Source organism: Cetorhinus maximus, chromosome 20 (assembly GCF_964194155.1).
Source record: "Cetorhinus maximus chromosome 20, sCetMax3.hap1.1, whole genome shotgun sequence".
Classification (NCBI taxonomy): Eukaryota; Metazoa; Chordata; class Chondrichthyes; order Lamniformes; family Cetorhinidae; genus Cetorhinus; species Cetorhinus maximus.
Window position 1 is genome coordinate 29,637,852 of NC_135898.1, and position 27,130 is coordinate 29,664,981.

Below are 27,130 nucleotides of genomic sequence, written 5' to 3' on the forward strand. Positions count from 1 at the left end.
TAAACATTAATCTGTTAAAGGGTTAATACACATTTGTTCAATATTACATGCAGTGGGTTTCTTTGAAATATGCTGTTTCATTTATTGCTCATGACCGTTGTTTAATATCCCAGATTTAGTCTACAGCCACCAGAACTGGATTGAGTTCAGTTTAATCTGGATTAGAATGTAAATGTTCCCTTAAGAACACATCTCCACTCTACCACATGAAACCAATAAAATAATATAGATTTGTGACTATGCTACAAAATTGTAAACATAAGATCAGGAGAGTCACTATAAACCCCCAGTCAGTACACAAACAGGAAGCTAGTACACTTGAGTTGTAACAACACTTTTAATGACTGAAGTGTCCTTGAACAGGTAGAGATTTTAATATAAAACCACTACTGCCACAATGTTAAGACACACCTGTTTCCACTTACACTGAGATGTTAAACAACTAGATTAATCCAGAGAAGTCAAGAAAACTTTTATCCCATTACCTGCTCCTCAGTTAGTGTAATTTGAAAGGCACAAACAAATCATACACCAAGTTCAGCTTTTCAAGCAAACACAATTGCATTGTTAAATATATTAATACAACCATTGTTAAATCAAAATTGTACAGACTTCAAAATCAGTGCCTGCTTGGAATTGAGAGTCAGTCAGTGGGGTGGAGCAGTGCAGCAACTGCCCAATAACCTGTAGAATTGAGACTGGTATAAAACTGCTAAACTGTCAATATCAAACTCCTCACAAAACAGGAAAGTGGGTTATTGCAAGCCCATGTAGAACTCTACATCAACCTGAAGTAAATGCTGTTTATATCAGAAACACAAATTTTCTTGCAGTTTTTTGCCATTATGGTCACCTGCAGCTTCCAAGCATGTTCCCAGGCCAACGAGACCAGCGCAGGGATGCGCAAATGGTCTCTTTTACTCCTGGTGGGAATGCTTAAACACAGTTCCCCACCAACTTCATCTTGCTACTGGAGATCTGGTTCACATTGGAACTGTCATCAAATTTAAAGCTTGAATAAGCTCCAGATCCATCAGTGTTTTATACTAACCTTGCCCTGGCTCTTCAGGTTAGATAAACTGGGGGGGCGAACTAAGCTAGAAAAAGGGTCTGGAATCTGGGACACCATTTACTGATACTATAACAATTTTGTTCTACAAATACAGTACTTTTTTCATCATTTCTATTTCATGGATTAAAGAACACAGTCTACATCCAATACCTCATTGGTACAGCATTGAGGGGCAAGAGTTTCCACTAACAATGCAGGGTTCTGATCAGAGGGTAATAAATCAATTACAGTAGTTTAACAATCAATCAGTCTCCCACCTTGCCTGCTTATAGTTACATTCATTAGTTGCTCAGCATTTTTGATGGGCACCAGCAGAGGTCTGTAAAAAGGCAAATCTTTCCAAAGATCTAAGCGCTGGCAACCAGCATGAGCTGGGCCAGAAACCTCAGGTGGTGTTGGAGGAACATCGCTGCAAGAGCAGTGCATGGCAGTTGTCGCACACACGCACAGGTTTTGGAGAGGAGGGCAGAGGAAGCTCGTTGTCAGAGCAGGCATTGCAGAAGATTTCCCCACAGTTTCTGCAGTGATGCTAAAGAGAGGATAATGTCAAATCAAAGCTGCTTCAACAATATTGCAGTTCCATATTCAACTACACTGAAGAAAGCTCAATTCAGCTCATCAGCAACATTTATATGGTGCCTTTAACATGGGAAAACACCCCAATGGCATTACTGAACAAAAAGCATTTTAGCAAAAGATGAGAGTTGATGGGGGGCTTGGTCAGATGTAGGTGGAGAGATTGAGGGAGGGAATTCCTGAGTTTAGGGAATTGACAGCTGAAGGCACACACAGCTGCCAATGATGGGGTGAAGGAAATCAGGAATGGATAAGAGGCCAGGAGTTGGAAGAAGCCAAATTAGTGCAGGGTTGTAGGACTGGAGCAAATTAGAGAGAGAGGGAGTGAGACCAGAGGGGGATTTGAGACAGTGATAGTTCAGCCAGCTCGAGAGATGATGAGTGAGTGAGCGAGCGAGCGAGCAAGGCTTGTTATGAAATTAGGACATGGACAGTAGGGTTTGGATGAGCTGGGATTTGAGGAGGGTGGAGATAGGAGGCCAGAAAAAGAGCATTGGAATAGTTGGAAGTCTGAAAATAAACTAAAACATGGATGAGGGTTTCTGCAGCAGATGAGCTGAGGGCAGGGATAGAGTCAGTGATGTTTAAGGTGGTGGAGTCATAAGTTCATCTTGGGGGGGGGGGGGTCAAAGGTTGCAAACAGTCTGGTTCAGCTCCGGACAGTTAGGAGGAAGAATGGTTGGTAGGGAAGGAAGTTGTGGTAGGGAAATGAAGATAATGTAGCATCAGTCTTCCCAATATTTAGTTGCAGGATATTTCTACTCATCCAGTCTGGATGTCAGAAAGGCAGTATAACAACACACAGCCAGTGGAGTGGATGAGGTGTTGGGGTTGGGGTCTTCTCAGTGTACATGTTGAACCTGAGATGATTTCTGATTATGTAAATTTGTAACTTTGATAAGGACCATTTCAGTGCTGTAGCAGAGGCAGAAACCTGATTGGTTGGATTCAAACATGAAGTTGCAGGAAAGCTGGATAAAGATTTAGGTGGTGACAAATTCAAGGACCTTGGAGAGAAAAAGGAAATAGTTGCTCATATGTAGCTTCCCAAATGTTCATCTACAATCCTCAAGCAGGAAAATGAGGACAGGATTGCTGTTGGCTGTGAGCTCTCTCCTCAAACTGACTGTCTAGGCTCATAGCTGAATAAGGTAGAGGAAAGTGCTGAGTGTCTGTGAGCCAGAACCTGAGCCTCAGGCAGTAGGAGGGAGAAACACTAGTAGGAATAAGCTACAGCCTCACAAACATTTCAAAAGCAAGTCTCTGCAGACTGTAAAATGATACATAGAAATCTCTAATGAATAATGGATCATAGCAAGTACTCTGATGACAATATCTAGGTAGCTCACCCCATCAGAAGACAAACATCGTACACAAGTTTTAACACTTTTGTTCTCATCAAGGCAAGAATGCTTTTCCTAATTCAGAAAACAAATTTCTATGTCAAACACTCCCAAGGCACGTATATCACAGGATAGGTACAGAATAAAGATCCCTCTACAATGAGCAATTAAACACTCCCAGCGCAGGTGCAATGTAAGATTTGATTGGATTTGGCCCAAGGTGAAAGGTCACCCTGTTGAGTTGAGAAAAGTGCTTCACTTAAGATTTGTTGTGGGAAGAGGGGGAGGTATCCAACCTCTCGAGCCTGTTCTGTAACTGAATTCAATTGTGGCTAATCTGTATCTTGACTCCATCTATCCACCTTGGTTCTGTAACCCTGAATACCTTTGCCTAACAAAAAATGAACAATCTCAGTTTTGAAAGTTTCAAGTGACATTGTTGCTGCCTCAGCAGCTTTTGTTGGGTTTTAGGGGAGGAGGGGGGGGGGTGGGGTGGGGTGTGGTGGCAGTCGGGCAGGGGTGCAGGGGCACTTGTAGGGGGATGCAGAGTTTCAGCTTTCCAGTGTGTGCAGAAGTGCTTCCTGATATCTCCCCTCAATAGCCTAGCTATGATATAAGGTAAAAACAGAAAATTCTGCAAATACTCAAGAGGTCAGGCATCATCTGTGGAGAAAGACAGAGTTAACATTTCAGGTCAATGACCTTCCATCAGAACTAGGAAAAGTTAGAAAATACGACAGGTTTTAAGCAAGTGGGAGGGTGGAAAAGAACAAAAAGAAAGGTCTGTGATAGGGTGGAAAACAAGAGATTAGATGATAAAATGTTTCATGGTGCAAGGCCATAGGGTATGGCCATGGGACAAGTAAATAAACAAAAGATGTGTCTGGAGGAAGTGTGAATGAACAGGTATCTCCAAAAACAAGAGGAAAACCAAAACCAGCAAAGAGAGAGGAAACACGATGGGGCAGAGGTGACAATCTAAAACTGCTGAATTCAACTGAGTCCAGAAGGCTGTAAAGTGCTGAAAGACTGGGTGCTGCTCCTTAAGCTTCATTAGAACACTGCAGGAGCCAGAGGTTAGAGTGGGAGCAAGGTGGAGAATTAAAATGCCAGAAGCTCAGGTTCCCACTTGCAGCCTGAACAGAGGTGTTCTGCAAAGCCATCACCCTGTCTGCATTTGGTCTTCCCCTGTGTAGGCCACAACTTGAACAGTGAATACAGTATACAGAGGATTTTAAACTAAATAGTGAGGGCAAGGGGTCAAATTTGGGAAGATGTGGTAAACCGAAGAGTAGAGACAAGGCAAGAGAGAAAGGCACTAATATGGGAAATGATAAAACAAACCGTGACAGGAAGGGACAGAGAGTACAAATCTAAGAGTAAATTAGCAAATAAGACTAGATGTTACAAAAATAATAAGACAAAACTAATGGCTCTGCATATAAATGCACGTAGTATTCAAAACAAAACAGATGAACTGATAGCATAAATGGAAATAAATAAGTACGATCTGATAGCCATCACAGCGAAGGCAATGAATTGTAAATGAATTTGGAAAAGAAAACATAGCTACAGGATGACAGATTAGGACCTGAATATTGAAGGGTATGTGACATTTAGGAAGGACAGGAAGCTAGGAAAAGGCGGAGGGGTAGCAAATTATGTTTTTTTTATTCAATTCAAGGGGTGTGGGGTTCGCTGGCTAGGCCAGCATTTATTGCCAATCCCTAATTGCCCTTAAGGTGGTGGTGGGCTGCCTTCTTGAACCGCTACAGTCCATGTGGCATAGGTATACCCACAGTGCTGTTAGGGAGGGAGTTCCAGGATTTTGACCCAGCGACAGTGAAGGAACGGCGATATATTTCCAAGTCAGGATGGTGAGTGGCTTGGAGGGGAACTTACAAATGGTGATATTCCCATGTATCTGCTGCCCTCGACCTTCTAGATGGTAGTGGTCATGGGTTTGGAAGGTGCTGTCTAAGGAGCCTTGGTGAGTTTCTGCAGTGCATCTTGTAGATGATACACTGCTGCTAAAGTGTGTTGGTGGTGGAGGGAGTGAATGTTTGTGGAAGGGGTGCCAATCAAGCGGGCTGCTTTGTCCTGAATGGTGTCTAGCTTCTTGAGTGTTGTGGGAGCTGCACTCATCCAGGCAAGTGGAGAACTATTCCATCACACTCCTGACTTGCGCCCTGTAGATGGTGGACAGGCTTTGGGGAGTCAGGTGAGTTACCCTCAGCAGGATTCCTAGTCTCTGACCTGCTCTTGTAGCCACAGTATTTATATGGCGGGTCTAGTTCAGTTTCTGGTCAATGGTAAACCTCAGGATGTTGATAGTGGGGGATTCAGCGATGGTAATGCCATTGAATGTCAAGGGGGGATGGTTAGATTCTCTCCTGTTGGAGCTGGTCATTGCCTAGCACGGTATTAGCACATTAGAGGGGCCTGATAATCTACATCCCAGAGTACTTAAGAAAGTGGCCCTGGAAATAGTGGATGCATTGGTGGTCATCTTCCGAGATTCTATAGACTCTGGAACAGTTCCTACAGATTGGAGGGTAGCTAATGTAACCCCACTATTTAAAAAGGGAGGTAGAGAGAAAACAGGGAATTATAGACCAGTCAGCCTGACGTCGGTAGTGGGGAAAATTCTAGAGTCCATTATAAAAGATTTAATAGCTGAGCACTTGGAAAACAGTGGCAGAATTGGACAGTCAGCATGGATTTATTTACGAAAGGGAAATCATGCTTGACAAATCTACTGGAATTTTTCGAGAATGTAACAAGTAGAGTTGATGAGGGGGAGCCAGTGGATGTGGTATATTTGGACTTTCAGAAGGCTTTTGACAAAGTCCCACATAAGAGATTAGCGTGTAAAATTAAAGCACGTGGGATTAGGGGTGGTGTATTGAGATGGATAGAAAACTGATTGGCAGACAGAAAATGAGTAGGAATAAATGGGTCTTTTTCCGAGTGGCAGGCAGTGACTAGTGGGGTATCGCAGGGATCGGTGCTGGGACTCCAGCTATTCACAATATATATATATTAATGATTTAGATGAGGGAACTAAATGTAATATCTCCAAATTTGCAGATGAGACAAATCTGGGTGGGAGGGTGAGCTGTGAGGAGGATGCACAGATGCTTCAGTGGGATCTGGACAAGCTGAGTGAGTGGGCAACTGCATGGCAGATGCAGCATAATGTGGATAAATGTGAGGTTATCCACTTTGGTAGCAAACACAGGAAGGCAGATTATCTGAATGGCTATAAATTGAGAGAGGGAAATGTGCAACAAGACCTGGGTGTCCTTGTACACCAGTCGCTGAAGGTAAGCATGCAGGTGCAGCAGGCGGTAAAGAAAGAAAATGGTATGTTGGCCTTCATAGCGAGAGGATTCTACAGGAGCAGGGATGTCTTGCTGCAATTATACAGGGCTTTATACCTGGAATATTGTGTGCAGTTTTGGTCTCCTTTTCTGAGGAAAGATGTTCTTGCTATAGAGGGAGTGCAGCGAAGGTTTACCAGACTGATTCCTGGGATGGCGTGATTGACATCTGAGGAGAGATTGAGTCGATTAGGATTATATTTGCTGGAGTTTAGAAGAATGAGGGGGGATCTCAGAGAAACCTATATAAAATTCTAACAGGACTAGACAGGGTAGATACAGGAAGGATGTTCCTAATGGTGGTGGAGTCCAGAACCAGAGGTCACAGTCTGAGGATATGGGATAGACCATTTAGGACTGAGATGAGGAGAAATTTCTTCACCCAGAGAGTGGTGAGCTTGTGGAATTCGCTACCACGGAAAGTAGCTGAGGACAAAACATTGTATATTTTCAAGAAGGAGTTAGATATAGCTCTTGGAGCGAAAGGGATCAAAGCATATGGGGAGAAAGCGGGCACAGGCTATTGAGTTGGATGATCAGCCATGATCATAATGAATGGCGGAGCAGGCTTGAAGGGCCGAATGGTCTACTCCTGCTCCTATTTTCTATGTTTCTATGAATCACAAAAGGCTAGTTATGCAGCTATAGCAAGTAATTAGGAAAGCTAATAAAAAGTTATTGTTTATTGAGGGGAATTGAATATAAAAGTAGGGAGATTATGTGTCAGGTGTACAGGACACTGGTGGCACCACATCTAGAGTACTGTGTATAGTACTCCTTATTTAAGGAAGAATGTAAGTGCATTAGGAACAGTTCAGAGAAGGTTTACTAGACTAATACCAGGAATGGGTGGGCTGTCTTATGAGGAAAGGTTAGACAGGCTCGGCTTGTATGCACTGGAGTTTAGAAGCGTAAGAGGCAACTTGATTGAAACCTTTAAGATCCTGAGGGGTCTTGGCAGGGTGGATGTAGAGAGGACGTTTCCTCTTGTGGGAGAATCTAGAACCAGAGGTCACTGCTTAAAAATAAGGAGTTACCCATTTAAGACAGATGAGAGGAAATTTTTTCTCAGAGGGTAGAGTGTCTTTGGAACTCCCTCAAAAGGCAGTGGAAGCGGAGTCTTAGAATATTTTTTAAGGCAGAGGTAGATAGACTCTTGATAAAACAGGCGGTGAATGATTATTGGGAGTAGTCAGAGGTTACAATCAGATCAGACATGATCTTATTGAATGGCAGAGCAAGCTCAAGAGTCCGAATGGGCTACTCCTGCTCCTAATTCATATGTTTGTACATATGTTCATACACTAAAATGAGAGAAGTACATGTAGATCACTGCATCACCTGGGTTCTTGGATGGTGGGAAGGGAGGAGTTAAAAAGGTAGGGTTTTGCATCTCCTGTACTTGAATAAAGGTACTGTGGGAAAAGGAGGGATGTTGGAGTGATGTACAAAGGGACCTGGGTGTCCTTGTACACCAATCACTGAAAGCAAGCATGCAGGTGCAGCAAGCAGTTAAGAAGGCAAATGGTATGTTGGCTTTCACTGCGAGTGGACTGGAGTACAGGAGCAAGGATAGTCTTACTACATCTGTACAGGGGCTTGGTGAGACCACACCTGGAGTAGTATGTGCAGTTTTGGTCTCCTTACCTAAGAAAGGATATACTTGTCACAGAGGGAGTGTAGTGAAGGTTCACCAGATTAATTCCTGGGGTGACAGGATTGTAATATGAGGAGAGATTGGGCCATCTGGGCCTGTATTCACTGGAGTTTAGAAGAATGAGAGGGGATCTCATTGAAACATAACATTGACAGGGCTGGACAGACTGGATGTGAGAATGATATTTCCTCTGGCTGGGGGAGCGGGGTCTAGAACAATGGGCACAGTCTCAGCATACTGGATAGACCATTAAGGACTGAGACAAAGAGAAACTTCTTCACTCAGAGGGTGGTGAACCTGTGGAATTCTCTACCACAGAGGGCTGTGGAGGCTAAATCACTGAATATATTTAAGAAGGAAATACATTGATTTCTGGACTCTAAAGGCACCGAGGGGTATGGGGAGAGCACGGGAGTATGGCATTGAGACAGAGGATCAGCCATGATCATACTGAATGGCGGAGCAAGCTTGAAGGGCTGAATGACCTTCTGCTCCTATTTTCTATGTGATTGTGGATCGGACCAGGGTGTTGCAGAAGGCATGGCCCCTTTGGAATGTGGAAAGGAAGGGGAGGAAAAGATGTGTTTGGTGATGGCATTATGCTGGAAGTGACAGCAATAGCGGACGATGATCTGTTGTATTAGGAGGCTGGTGGAGTGGAAGGTGAGGACAAAAAAACCTATCATTGTTTTTGGGAGGGAGGGGAATGGGTGACAGCAGAAGTGCGTGAAATAGAATGGACATGGTTGAGGGTCCTATCAATCACGGTGGGGGCAGAATCCTTGGTTCAGGAAAAAGGAAGGCAAATTGGAAGAGCTGGTATGGAAGGCGGCATCATCAGGACAGATGTGATGGAGACCGAGAAACTGGGAGAATGGAATGGAGTCCAAATAGGAAGTATGGTGTGTGGAAATGTGGTTAAGGCAGTCAGTGGGTTTATAATAAATATTAGTTGAAACGGAGACACAGAAGTTGAGGAAGGAAAGGGAAAAGTCGAAGATGGGCCATATGAAGGAGAGCGAAGGTTGGAAAACAGAAGCAAAGTTGATGAAATTTTCCAGTTCAGGGTGAGAGCAGGAAACAGCACTGACAGTCTGTTTTTATTTCAGATTTCCAGCATCTGCAGTATTTTGATTTCTAACGTTGAGATTGTACCTCCTTCTGGACTCTCCCACCAGAGGAACTTTCTCATACTGACAAGTTATTCTCAGTGTCATTTACCTTCCTCGTAGAGATGGAGAATTCCTTTTCACACAGTTTGCAGCTGCTGGCGTCTCTGTCCTTCAGCCACACCAAACCCTGGAGATCGGAAATACAATGTACATGTCACATGAACACAAACTGAAACCAATCTGCTCCTGGTGCAGTTTGAAAGGTGAATAAACCTTTTAGATTAAAGTGCCACCACTGACCAATGACTGAAGACCCTTTCCAGAGAGATAATGCATCACATCAACCTGAAGGCCCCAGACTCACTTTGTGCTACGCAAAGCTCACTCAAATGAAATGGCACTAAAACTGGCCTCAGCCTCGCTCACTTTAGAAGAGGCCATTTTGCACTCTGATCACCGCATCATGATACTGCTACAGTTTATGACTCTGTGGAACATAAATGAAAGCCTACAATTTGGGGAGGGTAGTGTTGTCAGAGAAAGAGGGCAGGGGCAAGGCTTTGAAGTTAGCAGTCAAAAACAAAACTTTGGGGTCCTTTAGAAGTTTGCCGTAGGTCAGTGGAGAGAGATACTGATCTGAACTGGCTGGAAGGCAGAGTTCTTCAATCGGAGTTGTATCGCAGTCCAGTGTCAAGAAATCCCAAATAGTTAGAATGGAGAGAGCAGCAATCAGGAAATAGTCTGCAATAAATGGACACTTGAGGAGTCAACACTTGGGAAGGGGAGAGAATGGTGACAGAAGGCACTCGGTGTAGATTAGAAGATGGTAACTATCCTGCTAGAAAACGATGGCGAAATTGGAGACGGATGGGGAACTAATCAATAAATGAGGAGCCAAACTGAGAATTTCAGGTCTGGTGATGGACAGGGAAAACTTAACAATCCAATGGCTGTTGGTTTGGAGAACTGAGAAGAAGGGATTTTACTAATATACCCACTTGTCCTGCATTGGCACACAGTACCAATAAAGGAGCTACACACTAACACATATACTGACCATGATGAGAGGGAGAATGCAAAATGTTGGGTTTGGAGCTAATGTTACATGGCACTTCTTTTAACTTTAAATGCCAATCACAGAGATAACAGATGTTGCAGGTAAAGGTCACTCTTAAAATGGTTTTTATAATCAAGGAGCTTTCAGTGTATTTTCAAATGAAATCTTAGAATCATGGTTACACCACAGAAGATGGCCATTCAGCCCATGCTAGCTTTCTGCAAGATCATTTAGCAGATCCCACTCCTGCCCTTTTATCACGGTCTTGCAAATGATTTCCCTTTGGATTTTTACCCAATTCCCTTTTGAAATTCTCGATTGACCCTGCCTCCACCACACACTCAGACAGGGCATTCCAGATCCTAACCACTCGCTGTGTGAAAAGTTTCTCATGTCACTATTGTTTCTTTTGCCAATTACCTTAAATCAGTGCCTTCTTGTTCTTGACTCTTCCACCAACGGAATAGTTTCTCCCTGTCTACTGACGCACAGTACCAGCAGTGTGTACCATCTACACGATGGACTGCACCTTCCAAACCCACAACCACTACCACCTAGAAAGACAAGGGCAGCAGACACATGGGAACACTACCACCTGGAAGTTCCTATCCAAGTCACTCACCATTCTGACTTGGAAATATATCGCCGTTCATTCACTGTCACTGGGTCAAAATCCTGGAACTCCCTTTCTAGCAGCACTGTGGTGTACCTACACCACATGGACTGCAACAGTTCAAGAAGGTGGCTCACCTTCTCAAAGCCAATTAGGGATGGGCAAAAAATGCTGGTCTTACCAGCGATACCCGCATCCAGTGAACAAATTAAAAAAAGATAATTAGGCCTTGGATACAAAATTCTCCAATGATGTCCTGGGGCTGTGACGGCTGACTCCAACAACCACAACTATCTTCCTTTATGCTATGTAAGACTTCAATCAGTGCAGAATCTTCCCCATCGATTCCAATGATGTCAATGTTGCTGCCTTGACGTCACCCTCACCTGACCTCTGGAATTTAGCTCATTTGTCTATATTTGAACCAAGGCTATAATGAGGTCTGGAGTCGAGTGATCCTGGCAAAATCCAAACTGAGCATTAGTGAGCAAATGCCACTTGATAGCACTGTTAACAACACCTTCCATCACTTTGCTGATGATTGCAAGTAGACAAATGGGGCGGTAATTGGCCTGGTCTAATTTTCTACATCGTTGGGTAGAAGTCAGTGTTGTAGCTGTACTGGAACAGCCTGACTAGAAACGCGGCTAGTTCTGGAGCACAAGTTCCCAGTCCTACTGCCAGGTTGTTGTTAGGCTCCAGAGCCTTGGCTGTATCTTCAGCTGCTTCATCAATGCTTTTCTCTATCATAAGGTCAGAAATGGGAATGTTCTCTGCTGATAGCACAATGTTCAGTTAAATTCACAAGTCTTCAAATAATAAGGTAGCCTGTGGCCACATGCAGCAGTCTCTGGATAATGTTCAGGTTTGGGGTGATAAATAACATTCGAGCCATATAAGTGGCAGGGAGTGACTACTGCAAATAAGAAAGAATCCAACTATCGCGCCTTGACGTGCAATGGCACTTTCATCGCTGAATCCCCTACTAACAACATCCTGGGGGTTACCATTGACCAGAAACTGAGCTAGACTAGCCATATAAATACTGTGGCTCCAAGAGCAGGTCAGAAGCTGGGAATTCTGTGGCAGGTAATTCACCTCCTGACTCCCCAAAGCCTGCCCACCATCTACAAGACACAAGTCAGGAGTATGATGGAATATTCCCCACTTGCCTGGATAAGTACAGCTCCAACAACACTCAAGAAGCTTGACACCATCCAGGACAAGGAGCCCGCTTGATTGGTTGATTCACTCACTCCACTACTGACAATTAGTGGCAGCAGTGTACACCATCTACAAGATGCACTACAGAAACTCATCAAGGCTCCTTATGCAGCACCTTCCAAACTCACAACCACTAACATCTTGAGGACAAGGGTAGCAGACACATAGGAACACCACCATCTGGAAGTCCCTCTCCAAGCCACTCACCATCCTGACTAGGAAATATATTGCTGTTCCTTCACGGTTGCTGAGTCAAAATCCTGGAACTCCCTCTCTAACAGCACTGTGGGTGTACCTACACCGCATGGACTCCAGCGGTTCAGGAAGGCACGTCACCACCAACTTCTCAAGGGCAATTAGGGATGGGCAATAAATGCTGGCCTAGCCACATCCCATAAATGAATTTTTAAAAATTTGGAATCTGGAGGCCAAGATTGGAAGAGCACATGTAGAGGGTTTTAGGTCTGAAACAGGTTACAGAGGTAGGGAGAGTCAGGCTCTTTAGGGACTTGAAGAAAGGGAAGATTTTAAGTTTGAGGCATTGCTGACTAAGAGCCAGTGTAGGTTAGCGAACATAGGGGTGATGTGCGAACAGGACTTTGTGCGAGTAAGGACTTGAGCAGCAGAGTTTTGGAAGATCTCAAGTTTATGAATGAAAGAGGCTGGCCTGCAGTGTGTTGGAACAGTCAAGTCTAGAAGTAATAGAGGCATGGGTGAGAGTCTCAACAGTACATGAGCTGAGGCAAGGAAGAATCTTCCAATAGAACGGAGGTGGAAGTAGGCAGTTTTAGTGATAGATCGGTATGTGCTCGGAAGCTCGTGCAACACCAAGGTTGCACACAGACCAGTCAGTTGCCAAGGAGAGAGATGGAGTCAGTGGCTGGGGAAGGAAGTCAATGGCTTTGGTCTTTCCAACATTTAGTTGGAAGAAATTTCTATTCATTCAGTACTGGTAATCAGACATTCAGAGGCAGCGGTGAAACACAGTTGGATATCAGCAGCAAACATGATGCTTTTCAGATGATGTCACCAAGGGGAAGCATGTAGATGAGAAATAGAAGGGGGTCAATTAAAGATTCTCTGTGGATTCCAGAGTTATAGTGCAAGAGCAGGAAGAGAAGCCACTGCACAAATTCTTTGGCTATGACCAGATTGGTAAGAATCAAAGAATTCAAGAACAGTTCCACCCAGTTGGATAATGGAGAGGCATTGTAGGACGATAGTGTGGTCAATCATGTCAAAGGCTGCAGACAGGTTGAGAAAAACTAGGGGGGATAGTTTGCCACAGTCGGATAGGTTGTTATTTCTGCGACTTTGATAAGAGCTGTTTCGGTACTAGAGCAAGGATTGTAAAGACTGAGGCAAAATAGCTATTTCGTAAGTCTGCTGTTTCCTGATTTCCAATTACAACATCACTTGTGACTGACATTAAGGGGCTCACATTACTCTTAGCACCCTCTTTCTCTTAACATATTTATAAAATCCTTTAGTGTTGTCCTTGACATCCTTCACAAGTTTTCTTCTCATATTTTCTTTTTACAGTTTTTCACTTTGTTTCTATCCCTTTGTTGTTCCTTATATCTCTCCCACTCTATGGGATCTCTACTGTTTCACATCTTTGTATAAGCTTTTTTTTATAGTTTTATATATCTTGCCTTTGTTGACTAAGATAATATTACATACATACATCTCCTATCCTCAGGCAAATGCTAGATGTATTCGACCAAATACACCACCCACTGCTCATCTATATGTTTATCAGTTAGTAGTTCTGCCCAGTCTGTTATGGTCAATTTTTGCCACATCCCTCCAAAAGTTAGTCTTCACTATATTTAAAACCCTGATTCATGACTCGCTCTTCATCCTCTCCAAGTTAATATTGAATTCTAGCATATTGTGGTCATTGTTAGCTAGGTGTTTCCTTGCCAGTGAGACTTGGGGGATGGGGTGGCGTAGTGGTATTGTCACCGGACTGGTAATCCAGAAACCCAAGGTAATTCCTGGGTTTGAATCCCACCACAGCAGATCGTGGAATTTGAATTCAATAAAAATCTAGAATTAAAAATGTAATGATGACCATGAAACCACTGTCCATCTGATTCACTAATGTCCTATAGTGAAGGAAATCTGCTGTCCCTATCTGATTTGGTCTACATGTGACTCCACACCTACGAGCCAGCAGTGGCCACACCCATTAACAAATAAAAAAAACAATTCAGACACATCTGAGATGGCCTGTTCTCTTGTTCCAGAAAACTGTCCTAAATAACTGAAGAGATTTGCTGCCTTTGGAAGTCGAGCAGTTCTGCTTCACCTAATCTTTGTAAAAACTAAACTAACACACTGGGCAAAATTGCCCTGTCCCAGTTGGCGTCAGGTGTCATGGCAGGCAGGCAGGGGGGAAACCATATGGCGAGAAATCCAAAAATTGGTTTCACACCGTTGTGAAATAGTCATGATTAACACCTGTGCCCAGGCTGTGCAATTACACCTCCTTAATCTTCCAAACCCTGCCGTTACACCTTGGTGCTCCCTGGACATCCACAGTGGAGGTGGAGGCAGCCTATTGACTGCTATGCCCTGTCTACGATGACCTTGGCGGGCATCCTCTGGAGGGCCGAGACCTGCTGTGTGACAGTGGCACCTTCCTATGGAGCTGGAGCTGCGGAGGTCACAGGAAGACGGGATTTGGATGGGCCGGTCACTCCCAGAATCACCAGGGCAGATGGCCCCAGGGTGTGCACCTGCTGATCCTCCTCTCCGTATGGGTGCCCCAGGGCCACTGGCTGACTCCTTTAGGAGAAGGAGAAGGGGAAGCTGGAGTGAGATCAAGCTGCCCCACACCCCTCTCACATGCACACTGTTGGAGGCCAACTATGGTGTCAGCGATGGAGTTTAGCCCACACAGCAGTGCAGGAGCGAAGTCCTGGACAAAGGTCTCTATGGCTGCCATCTGCTAGAGTTGTCCTCGGCACTATTACCTCAGAGAAGGTGGAAGGACTCCTCCATCGTGCCTTGCAATCTGAGGAGTGCAGCGGTTGTCCCTTCCTGTTGATCTCGAGCTTGCCTTTCCAGCTCCAGCAACTGAGTTATGACCAAGTCCAGAGGCTCCTCATTTGTCTCAAGACTCAGGAGATATCTGGCCTGCAGCAGTCCTCCGAGTGCCTGAAACCTGGGAAATACTGCCTCCATCTGCTGTGGATCAGACATTGTGACTGGCTCACCAGATCGAGACCACGGGGCTACTCTAGAACTAGGCCCCACAGAAGTGTGCGTCTCTGCACTAGTGGAGAGTGTGGGTTAGTGCTGTGACTGGTCTGGGGGGAGGTGCATCATGGGAGGGAGGGAGTGGGGGAGGGCGCGGGAGGGAGGAGAGAGTTCATGATCTGATGTGGTGAGCTCAATGTTAAGTCCGGAAGCCTGGAAAGTGTACAATTGGAAGATGAGTTGCTGTTCCTCCAGTTTGCCTTGAGCTTCACTGGAACATTGCAGCAGGCTAAGGACGGACATGTGGCCATGAGAGCAAGGTGGTGTGTTGAAATGGCAAGTGACAGGAAGGTCTGGGTCATGCTTGCGGACAGACCGAAGGTGTTCCGCAAATGGTCACTCAGTCTGCGTTTGGTCTCTCCAACGTAGAGGAGACCGCATTGGGAGCAGCGAATGCAGTAGACCAAATTGAGGGAAGTGCAGGATTCCACTCGTCACATCCTGCCAATCAGACAAAAATCTATTTATGTATACTCTGTTTTCTGCCAGCCAATCTTCTATCCATGCTAATATGTTACCCTCTACACCAGGAGCTTTTATTTTCCACAATAACCTTTGATGTGGCACCTAATCAAATCAAATGCCTTCTGGAAATCCAAGTACAGGCTCCCCTTTATCCATAGCACGTGTGGCTCCTTCATAGAACTCTAATAAATTAGTTAAACATGATTTCCTTTTCTCAAAACCATACTGACTCTTCCAATTACCATGAATTTTTCCACGTGCCCAGCTATAATCTCTTCAATGATCGATTCTAACACCTTCCCCACAACAGACATCAAGTTAACTGGCCTATAGTTTCCTGTTTTCTGCCTCCCTCCCTTCTTGAATGGGGTGGGGGGGGGGGTTAACATTGCTACTTTGCAGTCTGATGGAAACTTTCCAGAATCTGGCAAATTTTGGAAAATTAACACCAATGCATCTACTACCTCATTAGCCAACCCTTAAAAGACCCTAGGATGAAGTCCATCAGGATCCGGAGACCTGTCAGCCCGCAGCTCCATCAGTTTGCTCTGTACCACTTTCCTAGTGATTGTAATTTCACCAAGTTCCCCTCTCCCTTCTACCTCCTGATTTACAGTTTTTACTGGAATGTTTTTTGTATCCTCTATAGTGAAGACAGAAGCAAAATATTTGTTCATTTCATCCGCCATTTCCTTATTATCTACTATTAACTCCCCACTGTCACTCTCTAGAGGACCAACACTCACTTTACTTACTCTTTTCCTTTTTAAATATCTGTAGAAACTCTTGCTATCCATTTTTACATTGCTAACTAGCTTCCTCTCATACTAATTTCTTTCTCCTATTAACCTTTTAGTCATTTCTCTGTCGCTCTTTATACTCTGACCAGCCTCTCATCTTTGCGCAGTTATAAGTTTTTTCCTTAAGTTTGATGCTTTCCCCAATTTCTTTAGTTAACCACAGATAGTGGATCCTCCATTTAGAATTTTTCTTCATAGTAGGAATATACTTATTCTGAAATATCCCCTTAAATGTCTGCCACTGCTTCTCTATTGATCTGTCCCCTAACCTAGTTTCCCAGTTCACTTCAGCTAGCTCAGCTTTCATGCCCACGTAGTTGCCCTTATTTAAGTTTAAGATACTTGTCTTGGACCCACTCTTCTCCCTTTCAAACTGGATGTAAAATTCAATCATATTGTGGTCGCTGCTACCTAGGGTGCCTTCATTCGGAGGTCATTAATTAATCCTGTCACGTTACACAATACCGAGTCTAATATAAACTGCTCTCTGGTTGGTTCCAGGACCTGCTGCTCTAAGAAACTACTTCAAGAGCATTCTATGAACTCCTCATCCAGGCTACTACTACCAATCTGATTTTTACAGTTTATATGTAAATGAAAGTCACCCATGATTATTGCTGCCCCTTTATCACAGACATCCAATATTTCTTCTTATATACCTTGTCCTATATTGTGATTACTGTTAGGGGGCTTGTAGACCACTCCCACTAGTGACTTCTTTCTCCTACTATTCCTTGTTTCCACCCAAACCAATTCTGCATCCTGGTCTCTTGAACCAAGGTCATCTCTTAACTATTGCACAAATGCCACCCTTGATTAACAGTGCTACCGCTCCACCTTTACTTAGCTTCCTTTTCTTCTTTAAATTACCCCTCAATATTCAGGATCCAATCCTCTTCATCCTGCAGCCAAATCCCCGTAATGGCTATCAGATCATATTTATTTACCATTCAGATACAGAGCCTTTAATTTTGTCTTTTTCTTATCTTTGTAACATCTAATTTTGATTGTCAGTGTATACTTAAGTTTTTTCTCTCTGTCCCTTCTTTGACCCTCATTTCCCATATTTCTATTTTCCTCTCTTACCTTGTCTCTACTCTTTGATATACCACCTCTTTCCACATTTGATCCCTTGACCCCACTATTCAAGTTAAAACCCCTTGTACTTCCCTAGTTAGGCAGTTCGCAAGAACACTGGTCCCAGCGTGGTTCAGGTATAGACTGTCCCAACGGTACAGCCCCCATTTCTCCAAGTACTGATGCCAGTGCCCCACAAACCGGAACCAACTTCTCCCACACCAATCTTTGAGCCACATTAATTTTAAGTACCCTGCGCCAACTCGCACACAGCTCAAGTAATAATCCAGAGATTATAACATTTGAGGTTCTGCTTTTAAATTTAGTGCCTAGCTCCTCATACTCTCTATGCAGAACCTCTTTCCTAGTTCTACCTTTGTCGTTGGTACCTACAAGGACCACAACAACTGGACCTTTTCCCTCCCAATGCAAGTTCCTCGCCAGCCCTGAGCAGATGTCCCGAACCCTAGCAGCAGGCAGGCAACACAGCCGCCTAGACTCTCACTCTTTGATGCAAAGAACAGTGTCAATCCCCCTCACTACACTGTCTCCTACTACAGCTAAATTCCTTTTTGCTCCCCCCACTTGCCTGGTTTCTGTACTACAGTGTCATGGTCAGATTGCTCATCCACCCTGCAGCCCTTACTCTCATCTAAACAACTCAGAGAACCTCAATCTATTGGGCAATTGCAGAGTCTGACAATCCTGCACTCTGGGTCCCCTTAACTGCCTCACTCACAGTCACACCCTCCTGTCCCTGTCCACTGACCAAATAAAAAGATCCTATCCTAAGTGGTGTGACTGTCTCCTGGTGCAAAGCATCCAGATAACTTTCCCTCTCCCTGATGTGTCGCAGAGTCTGCAGCTCAGCCTCCAGGTCAATGAGTCTGAGCCGAAGTTCCTCGAGCCGCACTTACTGCTGACATGTTGCCCTGGATCACAATGTTATCCAGGAGCTCCCACATACTGCAGCCTTGACACAACACCTGTCATGCCATTTTTAATGTGTTTTAATTAATTACTTAATTATATTATTCACTTATTTATGTTGCTTTTTTACATATTTTATTAACTTTACCACCTGTTTTTACACTATTTTAAACCTTTGGAATCAAACAGACCTTAGCCATTTAGTAGCAGAATAAGAATTGATTCCTACAGGGTGAGAAAGGTAGAAAAAGCAAAAGGAAATGAACACCTCCTTCCCCCTTCAACACACTCCCCGCACTCACCAAACTCTCAGGTTTGCACTCAGTTTCCTCAGCTGCATTTGTTTGCCCTCGTTTATAATGACAATTTGGAACGTTAAAGAGACACTCTGCCATAACAGAACAACACTATGATCTGGGGGTAACTTTGACATTAAAGGGACATCTTAGCAGAGAGAGAGTGCATGTGAGAGTGTGAGTGTGTGTGTGTGAGAGAGAGAGAGAATGAGTGAGTATGCATGGTGTACATGTCTGCACCCGTGTGCACAAGTACCCGAGCGTGTGAGAGAATTACCTGCAATGCTTTGTTAGCTTCTTTGATGGTCTCGATTTTGAGCTTTGACCTATAAAAAGTGAGAGAGTGTATTCCAACAGGGTAAGGCTTGTAAAAAGTGAAATTTCTAAACAGCAACATAGCATATTAAAATACAATAAAACCCAAGCAGCTCCATAATGACAGGGAACATAGAGAATTTGTCAACAGGATTCATTGTGATATCTCCCACATTTCAACTTCTTGATGCAGACTCAGAAAATGAATAAATACTAGAGATGAAAAGATTGTGGAGGCATACTGGGCAGGGCAACAGATAGTGGGGGGAGGGTGAATGGGGAACTCACTTGGGGGTGGTGGGGCAATCCGAACAGACAGACGGGTGGCAAACGCACCAGGGGGCAGGAGGCGGGGAGGGGGGAGGGAAAGATAACGCACAAGGGTCGGGGGAGGAGAGAACGCACCAGGGGGCGGGGGGAGAGAAAGCACCAGGCCCGGGGGAGTGGGGGGGGGGTCTGCACTGGGCAGGGTGGGTGGGGCGAACAGATGGCTGGGTGGAAGAGAGGGGGCAGGGGACCAGACCAGAGGTATCACAGATTGTAGGGCCAACATAGGAAACAGGGAATATTGGAACAGGAGGCCATTTAGCCCCTCAAGTTTGTTCCACCACTCAAATCGATCTACAAAGGGGAAATAATAATGAGTTCTAGTGAGAGGGATCAGACCTCTTTTGTAACCCCCCCACTCCCAAACAAAGACACACAGTGCTGTACCCCTGCACAGTGTCATACCCCCCACCCCCATACATAAACACTCACCCACTGCACTGTATTGCCCACCCCCATTGCAATGTACCCAACCTCCACATTATCATACCACCCCCTATCCACCCATCACCCGCCCCACAGGCACCCCATCCAACACCTCTCCACAGTCTCATACCCCCAGACCCCCACACAAATCCCCTGCATTGTACCTCCACCCCACAAACACACACATACACAGTATTGGACCACAAGAACACAAGTAGGAGTGGGAGCAGATCATTGAGCCTGCTCTGCCATTCAATATGATCACTGCTGACCTTGGGCTTTATTTCCACCTTCCTGCCAGCTCCCCATATCACTTGATCCCCTGGGAGACCAAAAATCTCAATGATGAAGCATCCAAACTCTCTGGGGTAGAGAATTTCAAAGATTCACAACCCTTTGAGTGAAGTAATTTCGCCTCATCTCAGTCCTAAATGATCGGCCTCTTATCCTGAGACTGTGTTTTAGATTCCCCGACCAGTGGAAACAATCTCTCAGCGTCCACACTATCAAACCCCTTCAGAATTTTGCAGGTTTCATAAGATCACCTCTCATTCTTCTAACTCCATAGAGTTTAGGCCCAATTTACTCAGCCTTACATCATATGACAGCTCCCTCATCCCAATCTAGTGAACCTTCACTGTACTGCCTCCAATGTAAGTATATCCTCTCTAAAATGTAGAAACCAAAACTCTGCACAGTATTCCAGATGCAGTCTCACCAAAACCCTGTATAATTGCAGCAAGGCTTCTTTATTCTTGAGGTCCAATCCCCTTGCAATAAAGGCCAACATGCCATTTACTTTCCTAATTGCTTGCTGCACCTGCATGCTAACTTTCTGCGTTCCTTGTACAGGCACACCCAAGTCTCTTTTAACATCAACACTTAACAAGTTTCACACCTTTAAAAAAATATTCTGTTCTTACGACCAAAGTGAATTACTTCATGCTTCCCGACATTATATTCCATCTTCCAACCTGTTGCCCACTCGCTAATGAATAAAAAAAAACATAACCTGTCCATATCCCTTTGTAGCGCCTCTGTATCTTCACCACAGCTTATCCTTCATTTGGTTTTGTATCATCAGCAAACTTAGTTACATTACTCTGTCTGTTCAGCTAAGTCACTGATATAGATTGTAAATAGCTGAGGCCCCAGCATTGACCCTTGTGGCACAGCACCAGTCACAGCTTGGTAACTTGAAAATGCCCTGTTTATGCGCACACTCTGCTTCCTGTCTGTTGGCCAATCCTCTATCCATGCTAATATATTTCTCCCAACTCCACAAGCCCTTATCGTGTTTATTAATCTTTTGAGTGGCACCTTATCAAATTCCTTTTGGAAATCCAGGTATACTACATCTACTGGTTTCCCTTTATCTACCCTAATAGTTCCATCCTCAAAAAAACTCTTAATAAAGTTGTCAAACAGGATTTCTCTTTTCTAAAACTATGATGACTTCTTCTAATCATACTATACTTTTCTAGGTGCATTGTTAAGACTTCCTTAATATTGGATTCTAGCATTTTCCTGACTGATGTTGGGCTAACTGGTGTGCAGTTCCCTGTTTTATCTCTTCCTTTCTTGAAAAGCAGTGTTATGTTTGTCAATTTTCAATCTGATGGGAACATTCCCAAATTTAAGAAATCTTGGAAAATCGCATCTAGCGCATCTCTGAAGCTCTCTCTTTTTGAACCTTAGGCTGTAGGCCATCATGTCCCAGGGATTTCTCAGATTTTAGTCCCTTAAGTTTCTCCAATACTTTTTCCCTACTGATATTAATTTCCTCACTCTATTTAGCCCCTAGGTTACCCTCTATTTCTGGCATGAAATTTGTGCCTTCTGCTGTGAAGAAAACACAAAATATTTGCCCAATGCCTTTGTCATTTCCTCATTCCCCATGATAATTTCTCCTTAACCAACTTCTAAGTTTATCTGAGCTACTCTCTTCCTTTTTATACACTTCTAAAAGCTCTTACCATCTGTTTTTATATTTCTGACTTGTTTACTCTCAGATTCTATTTTTTCCCTTTTTATCAAATTTTTGATGGCCCTTTGCTGGTTTCTAAAACATTCCCAATCCTCAGACTTGCTACTGTTTTTTGCAACATTATAAACCTCTTCTTTTAATCTAATACTATCTTTATCTTCCTGAGTGAACCACAGATGGGTCTTTCTTGCTGAGTTTTCGTTTTTCAATGGAATACATTTTTGTTGAACATTTTGAATTGTTTCTTTAAATGTTTCCACTGTTCATTTACTGCCATACCTTTTAGTTTATTTACCTAATCAACCATAGTTAATTCTCCCCCATACTTATGTAATTGGCTTTAAGATTTTTGTTTGTGATTGGAGTATGTCACTTTCAAACTTAACATGGAATTTAATTGTATTATGATCACTATTGCCCAGTGGATCTTTTACTATGACACTACTAATTACAGAATCTCAAACCTTACAGTGCAGAAGCAGGCCTTTCAGCTAATCAAGTCTACACAAGCTCTCTGAAAGAGCATTCTACCTAGTCCTACAGCCCTGCCTTATCCCAGTAACCTTGAACATCCCCTCTTTTCAGATAGCAATCCATTTTGAATACCTCCATTGAACCCGCCTCCACCACACTCACAGGAAGTTCATTCCAGACTCCAACCATCCTCTGGGTGAAAAAATGTTTCCTCACATCACTTTTACTTCTTTTGTCCATTATTTTGAATCTATGCCCTCTAGTTCTTGATGTTCTCTTGAGTGGGAAGTTTCTCACTATTTAGCCTGCCCATACCCCTCAGGATCTTGAATACCTCTATCAAGTCTCCTCTCAGCCTTCTTTTCTCCAAGGAAAACAGTCCCAACCTCTCCAATTTATCCTCATGGCTTCAGTTCTTTATCCCTGGAATTGTTCTTGTGAATCTCCTCTGCACTCTCTCCAATGCCTTCATATCCTTCCTCAAGTATGGTGCCCAGAACTGGACACACTACTCCAGATGTGGCCTAACTAGTGTCTTATGCAAGTTCAACATGACCTCCTTACTCTTATACTCAATGCTCTTATTAATAAAGCCTAAGATACTATATGCTTTATTAACTGCTCTCTCAACATGCCCTGCCATCTTCAATGACCTATGTACATATACACCGAGGTCCTGCACCTCCTTTAAAGTTTCTCCCTTTATTTTACACTGTCTCACCCTGCCTCACTGCACAATACTAGATCGAAGATAGCTTTACTGTCTAGTGTCTATACTCAATATACTGTCAAACTCAATAGTTGGTTCTACAACGTATTGCTCCAGAAAACTGTCACAAAACACTCTACAAAACTCATCTTCTATACCAATCTTGCCAATTTGAAGATTAAAGTCCACCACTATTATTAAATTGCTTTTGTTACAAGCTCCAATAATTTACTGTTTAATGCTCTGTCCAACGGTATAACTGATGTTAGGCAAATGGATAGGATTTGGGGGTGGGGTTGTCTAGGGGGTCGGTCGGAATCCGGTGGGAGGTTGTCAGGGATCAGGGGATGTTGGGGAGTCCTGTGGGGTCGGTCTGGGTCTTTACAATAGTTAATCAGAAGTTAGAAGAGATTTTAATTCTTCAAACCTTTCCGAGATAACTATTGGTATAACTCCGGCAGAACCATCCAAAGTTAGTGATTTAAACTGCATTTTCAGATGGTTCACAGCACAATTGTCCAGAGGAAGTGTACACTTCTGGGCAACTGACATGCAAACACTTACCTGGGAACTTCCCAGAGGGAATCCCCAGTGCATCTTTGGGGTGCCCCCCAAATCTGACACTGGGGAGCGTGGAAGTTATAGGCCATTGTGTACCCTGGAATACAGCAAGTCCTCGCTTAACGTTGCCTCGCTATTTCATTAATAAGGTAGTGTCAATCTATCGATTAAAAGGTGTCAGTTTCATTTTAACGTCATTTGCCACAGACTTCCTCCTCTGTGACCTACCTGCTCATGAAACCTTTCCACCAGCACTTCTGCTCTTGCCCTCAGTGCCTTTTCCCTCCACTGCTGCCCCTGCTCCTTGCCTCCCACATTCCAGCCCTGTCTCCTGCCCACTGTTCTTGCCTTAGGCCCCAGGATCTGTTCTTTTTCTCCTGGCTGCTTGCTCTGCTGCTGCCTCTGCTAATGATGAACTCACATGAAAGTCCTGGGCTCCTTCTATGATTCATTTAAAGTCATTTCACTTAAGATTGCGATTTTCAGGGATGCAACCACAACTAAGTGAGGACTACTGTATTTATTTCCCAACCTTGATCATGTCTCTGTTATGGTGATTAAATCTAAACCATTTACCTCTATTTGTACCACTAGTTCATCTATCTTATTGCAGATACTTTGTGCATTCAGATAAAGAACCTTTAATTTCATTTTTTCTATTCCTACTTCCTGCAAGGACCTAACTCAAGGATGCACAATTAAACTCTCTGTCCCTTGCTGTCCCATTCTGCTTGTCCTTATCCACATCAGTACAATGTTTCATGGCCTTGACCTTATCCTTTGGATTTTTAAATCTCCCGTCACTGCTCTCCCCCGCCAACACTACCACCTCCCCCCAGCCCCTGCATTAGTTTAAAAACCTGTCCACAGCCCTAGTTATACTATTGACCAGGCCACTGATCACAGCCCAGTTTAAGTGTAGCCCACCTCTCAGAAAAGCTCACTCTTCCCCAAGTATTGATGCCAGTGCCCCATGAATCAAAACCCCTTCCCCCCAGACCACTCTTTGAACCATGTGTTTAGTTCTCTAAACTGTTTGGCCCTATGCCAATTGGCGCGTGGCTCAGGTAACATTCCAGAGATGATTACTTTTCATATTCTGCATTTTAATTCGGGCCCGAACTTCTCAAACTCTCTTAGCAGAACGTCATTCCAGACTCTACCTATGTCGTTGGTTCCTATGTGGACCATAACAACTGGATCCACCCCTTCCCACTACGATGAGATGCCCCGCACACATGCACACAGTACTGTACCAGCCCAACCTCAAACCCCCCCACCTCTCTCACATACCCTCCCCCACCCAACCTCCGTCTCTCTCACACACAGCCATGTCTCACACACACACACCCAACTCTCTCCCGCTCCCCTCGCATGCGTGCGCCCACCCTCCTCTTGCGCATACATGCCCGCCCGCCTCTCTTGGGCCCGCCCCTCTCACCCACAAACACACGCCCAACCCGCTCACACCCCAGCCCCTCTCAACAGCCAGCCCCTCTCAACAGCCAGCCCCTCTCAACAGCCAGCCCCTCTCAACAGCCAGCCCCTCTCAACAGCCAGCCCCTCTCAACAGCCAGCCCCTCTCAACAGCCAGCCCCTCTCAACAGCCAGCCCCTCTCAACAGCCAGCCCCTCTCAACAGCCAGCCCCTCTCAACAGCCAGCCCCTCTCAACAGCCAGCCCCTCTCAACAGCCAGCCCCTCTCAACAGCCAGCCCCTCTCAACAGCCAGCCCCTCTCAACAGCCAGCCCCTCTCAACAGCCAGCCCCTCTCAACAGCCAGCCCCTCTCAACAGCCAGCCCCTCTCAACAGCCAGCCCCTCTCAACAGCCAGCCCCTCTCAACAGCCAGCCCCTCTCAACAGCCAGCCCCTCTCAACAGCCAGCCCCTCTCAACAGCCAGCCCCTCTCAACAGCCAGCCCCTCTCAACAGCCAGCCCCTCTCAACAGCCAGCCCCTCTCAACAGCCAGCCCCTCTCAACAGCCAGCCCCTCTCAACAGCCAGCCCCTCTCAACAGCCAGCCCCTCTCAACAGCCAGCCCCTCTCAACAGCCAGCCCCTCTCAACAGCCAGCCCCTCTCAACAGCCAGCCCCTCTCAACAGCCAGCCCCTCTCAACAGCCAGCCCCTCTCAACAGCCAGCCCCTCTCAACAGCCAGCCCCTCTCAACACACACCCCCCCACGGTACTGTACCATCCCTACCTCTCACACAAACACACTCACTGTACCCCATAGGCGGGCAACACCTTCATATGGACAGATAATAAAATATGCAAATGCCCCAACAATGTGATCAACAAGATGAATAGGATGGTTTACTCGCTGAGTTTGTAGCCCAGCTCCTGTAGAGCTTGTTCCTGCTCATCACAGATTGTCTGCAGTTGTCCATTCTCTTCTTGTAATCGAAGGAATTCCTGTGGAACAGAATCAAGCTCAGATGTATCAACTGGCTCTGACTGTCAGTTTATTAATCCATCTTTGTAAAGGTCTTCCCCACTGGTCCAGTTGCAATGGACCCCTTAAAATTCACCCAATGGTGGAACCTAGTACCTGTGGACACCCCCAACCATATGATGGCAGAACCCAATCATGTTAACACCACCCCCACCCTGATCTAACTGACTGTCACCCACAATAACCCCCAAACCCCGTCTGACTGACCCACTCCCCTGCCCGCACCCACCCTGCATTTACCCATCGAAGTGATTGGAAATTGTGTTACGAGCAGTAATTGCACCTGGATTTCAGACGCAGTCCGGTTTATAATCTATAAATCACTCATCCCAATATCTGGAATGAATTACAACATTCCCTTTCACTCACTCACATGGCCCAAAGCAGACGTGAAACAGGAAGTATGCAAACTTACAGGCAAGACTTTGAGTATGAAGAGGTAAAGTGAGAGCAAGTGCAAGAGACAGAATACAAGAGAGGCAACAGGAATATGTCAACTCAGGATGTAGGCAAATGAGGGAAAATCAGAGTGCGGCATGAGAGAGCTCAAGAGTAAATGAGACTGATGGAGAGAAATAACGTGAGAGGGAACTCGTAGGACAGAGAGCAAAAAACAGAATGAGAGCACAGACAATACACAGACCCTGGCTAACCAAACTGATGTGTGAAACCCAAGCAGATAATGAGATTTAGAGAGAATCACCTTGACTGTCAACATTCAAGGGTAGGTAGTGTTTTCACTGAATAGGACCATTTCTCATTTTCATACAGTGAGTGAAACTATATGGATGGCAAGAGAATCGTCAAACACTTTACTGTCTTAGATGACCAGAAATGACAAGTCTCATGTTTTCTGTACCTTCTTCAGGGTGCTGAGTTGCAGTGTTTGTGCTCTCAGTTCTGAGATGGTTTCTCTCTCCCTCTGAAGATCACTCTGCAGAGCCAGTCTCCACTCCTTCTCGATTTTCAGATCTGTTTCCAGTTGGACCCTGTTAATTCACAACCAGC

The 27,130-nt window shown here is 44.7% G+C and overlaps 1 protein-coding gene across 2 annotated transcripts in view; it reads right to left on the reverse strand.

Annotated features, from left to right (window-relative positions):
- Positions 1-323: 323 nt before the first annotated feature.
- Positions 324-27,130, reverse strand: part of rufy2 (RUN and FYVE domain containing 2) — a 91,362-nt gene continuing 64,555 nt past the window's right edge. For both annotated transcript variants that reach the window (XM_078565831.1, XM_078565830.1), the window contains 5 exons: positions 26,982-27,111; positions 25,988-26,082; positions 19,150-19,198; positions 9,253-9,330; positions 324-1,601 (listed from right to left, as the gene is read on the reverse strand). In XM_078565831.1, the coding sequence (XP_078421957.1) occupies positions 1,458-1,601; positions 9,253-9,330; positions 19,150-19,198; positions 25,988-26,082; positions 26,982-27,111 (496 nt within the window). In that variant the 3' untranslated portion in view covers positions 324-1,457. The remainder of the gene's footprint in view (positions 1,602-9,252; positions 9,331-19,149; positions 19,199-25,987; positions 26,083-26,981; positions 27,112-27,130) is intronic.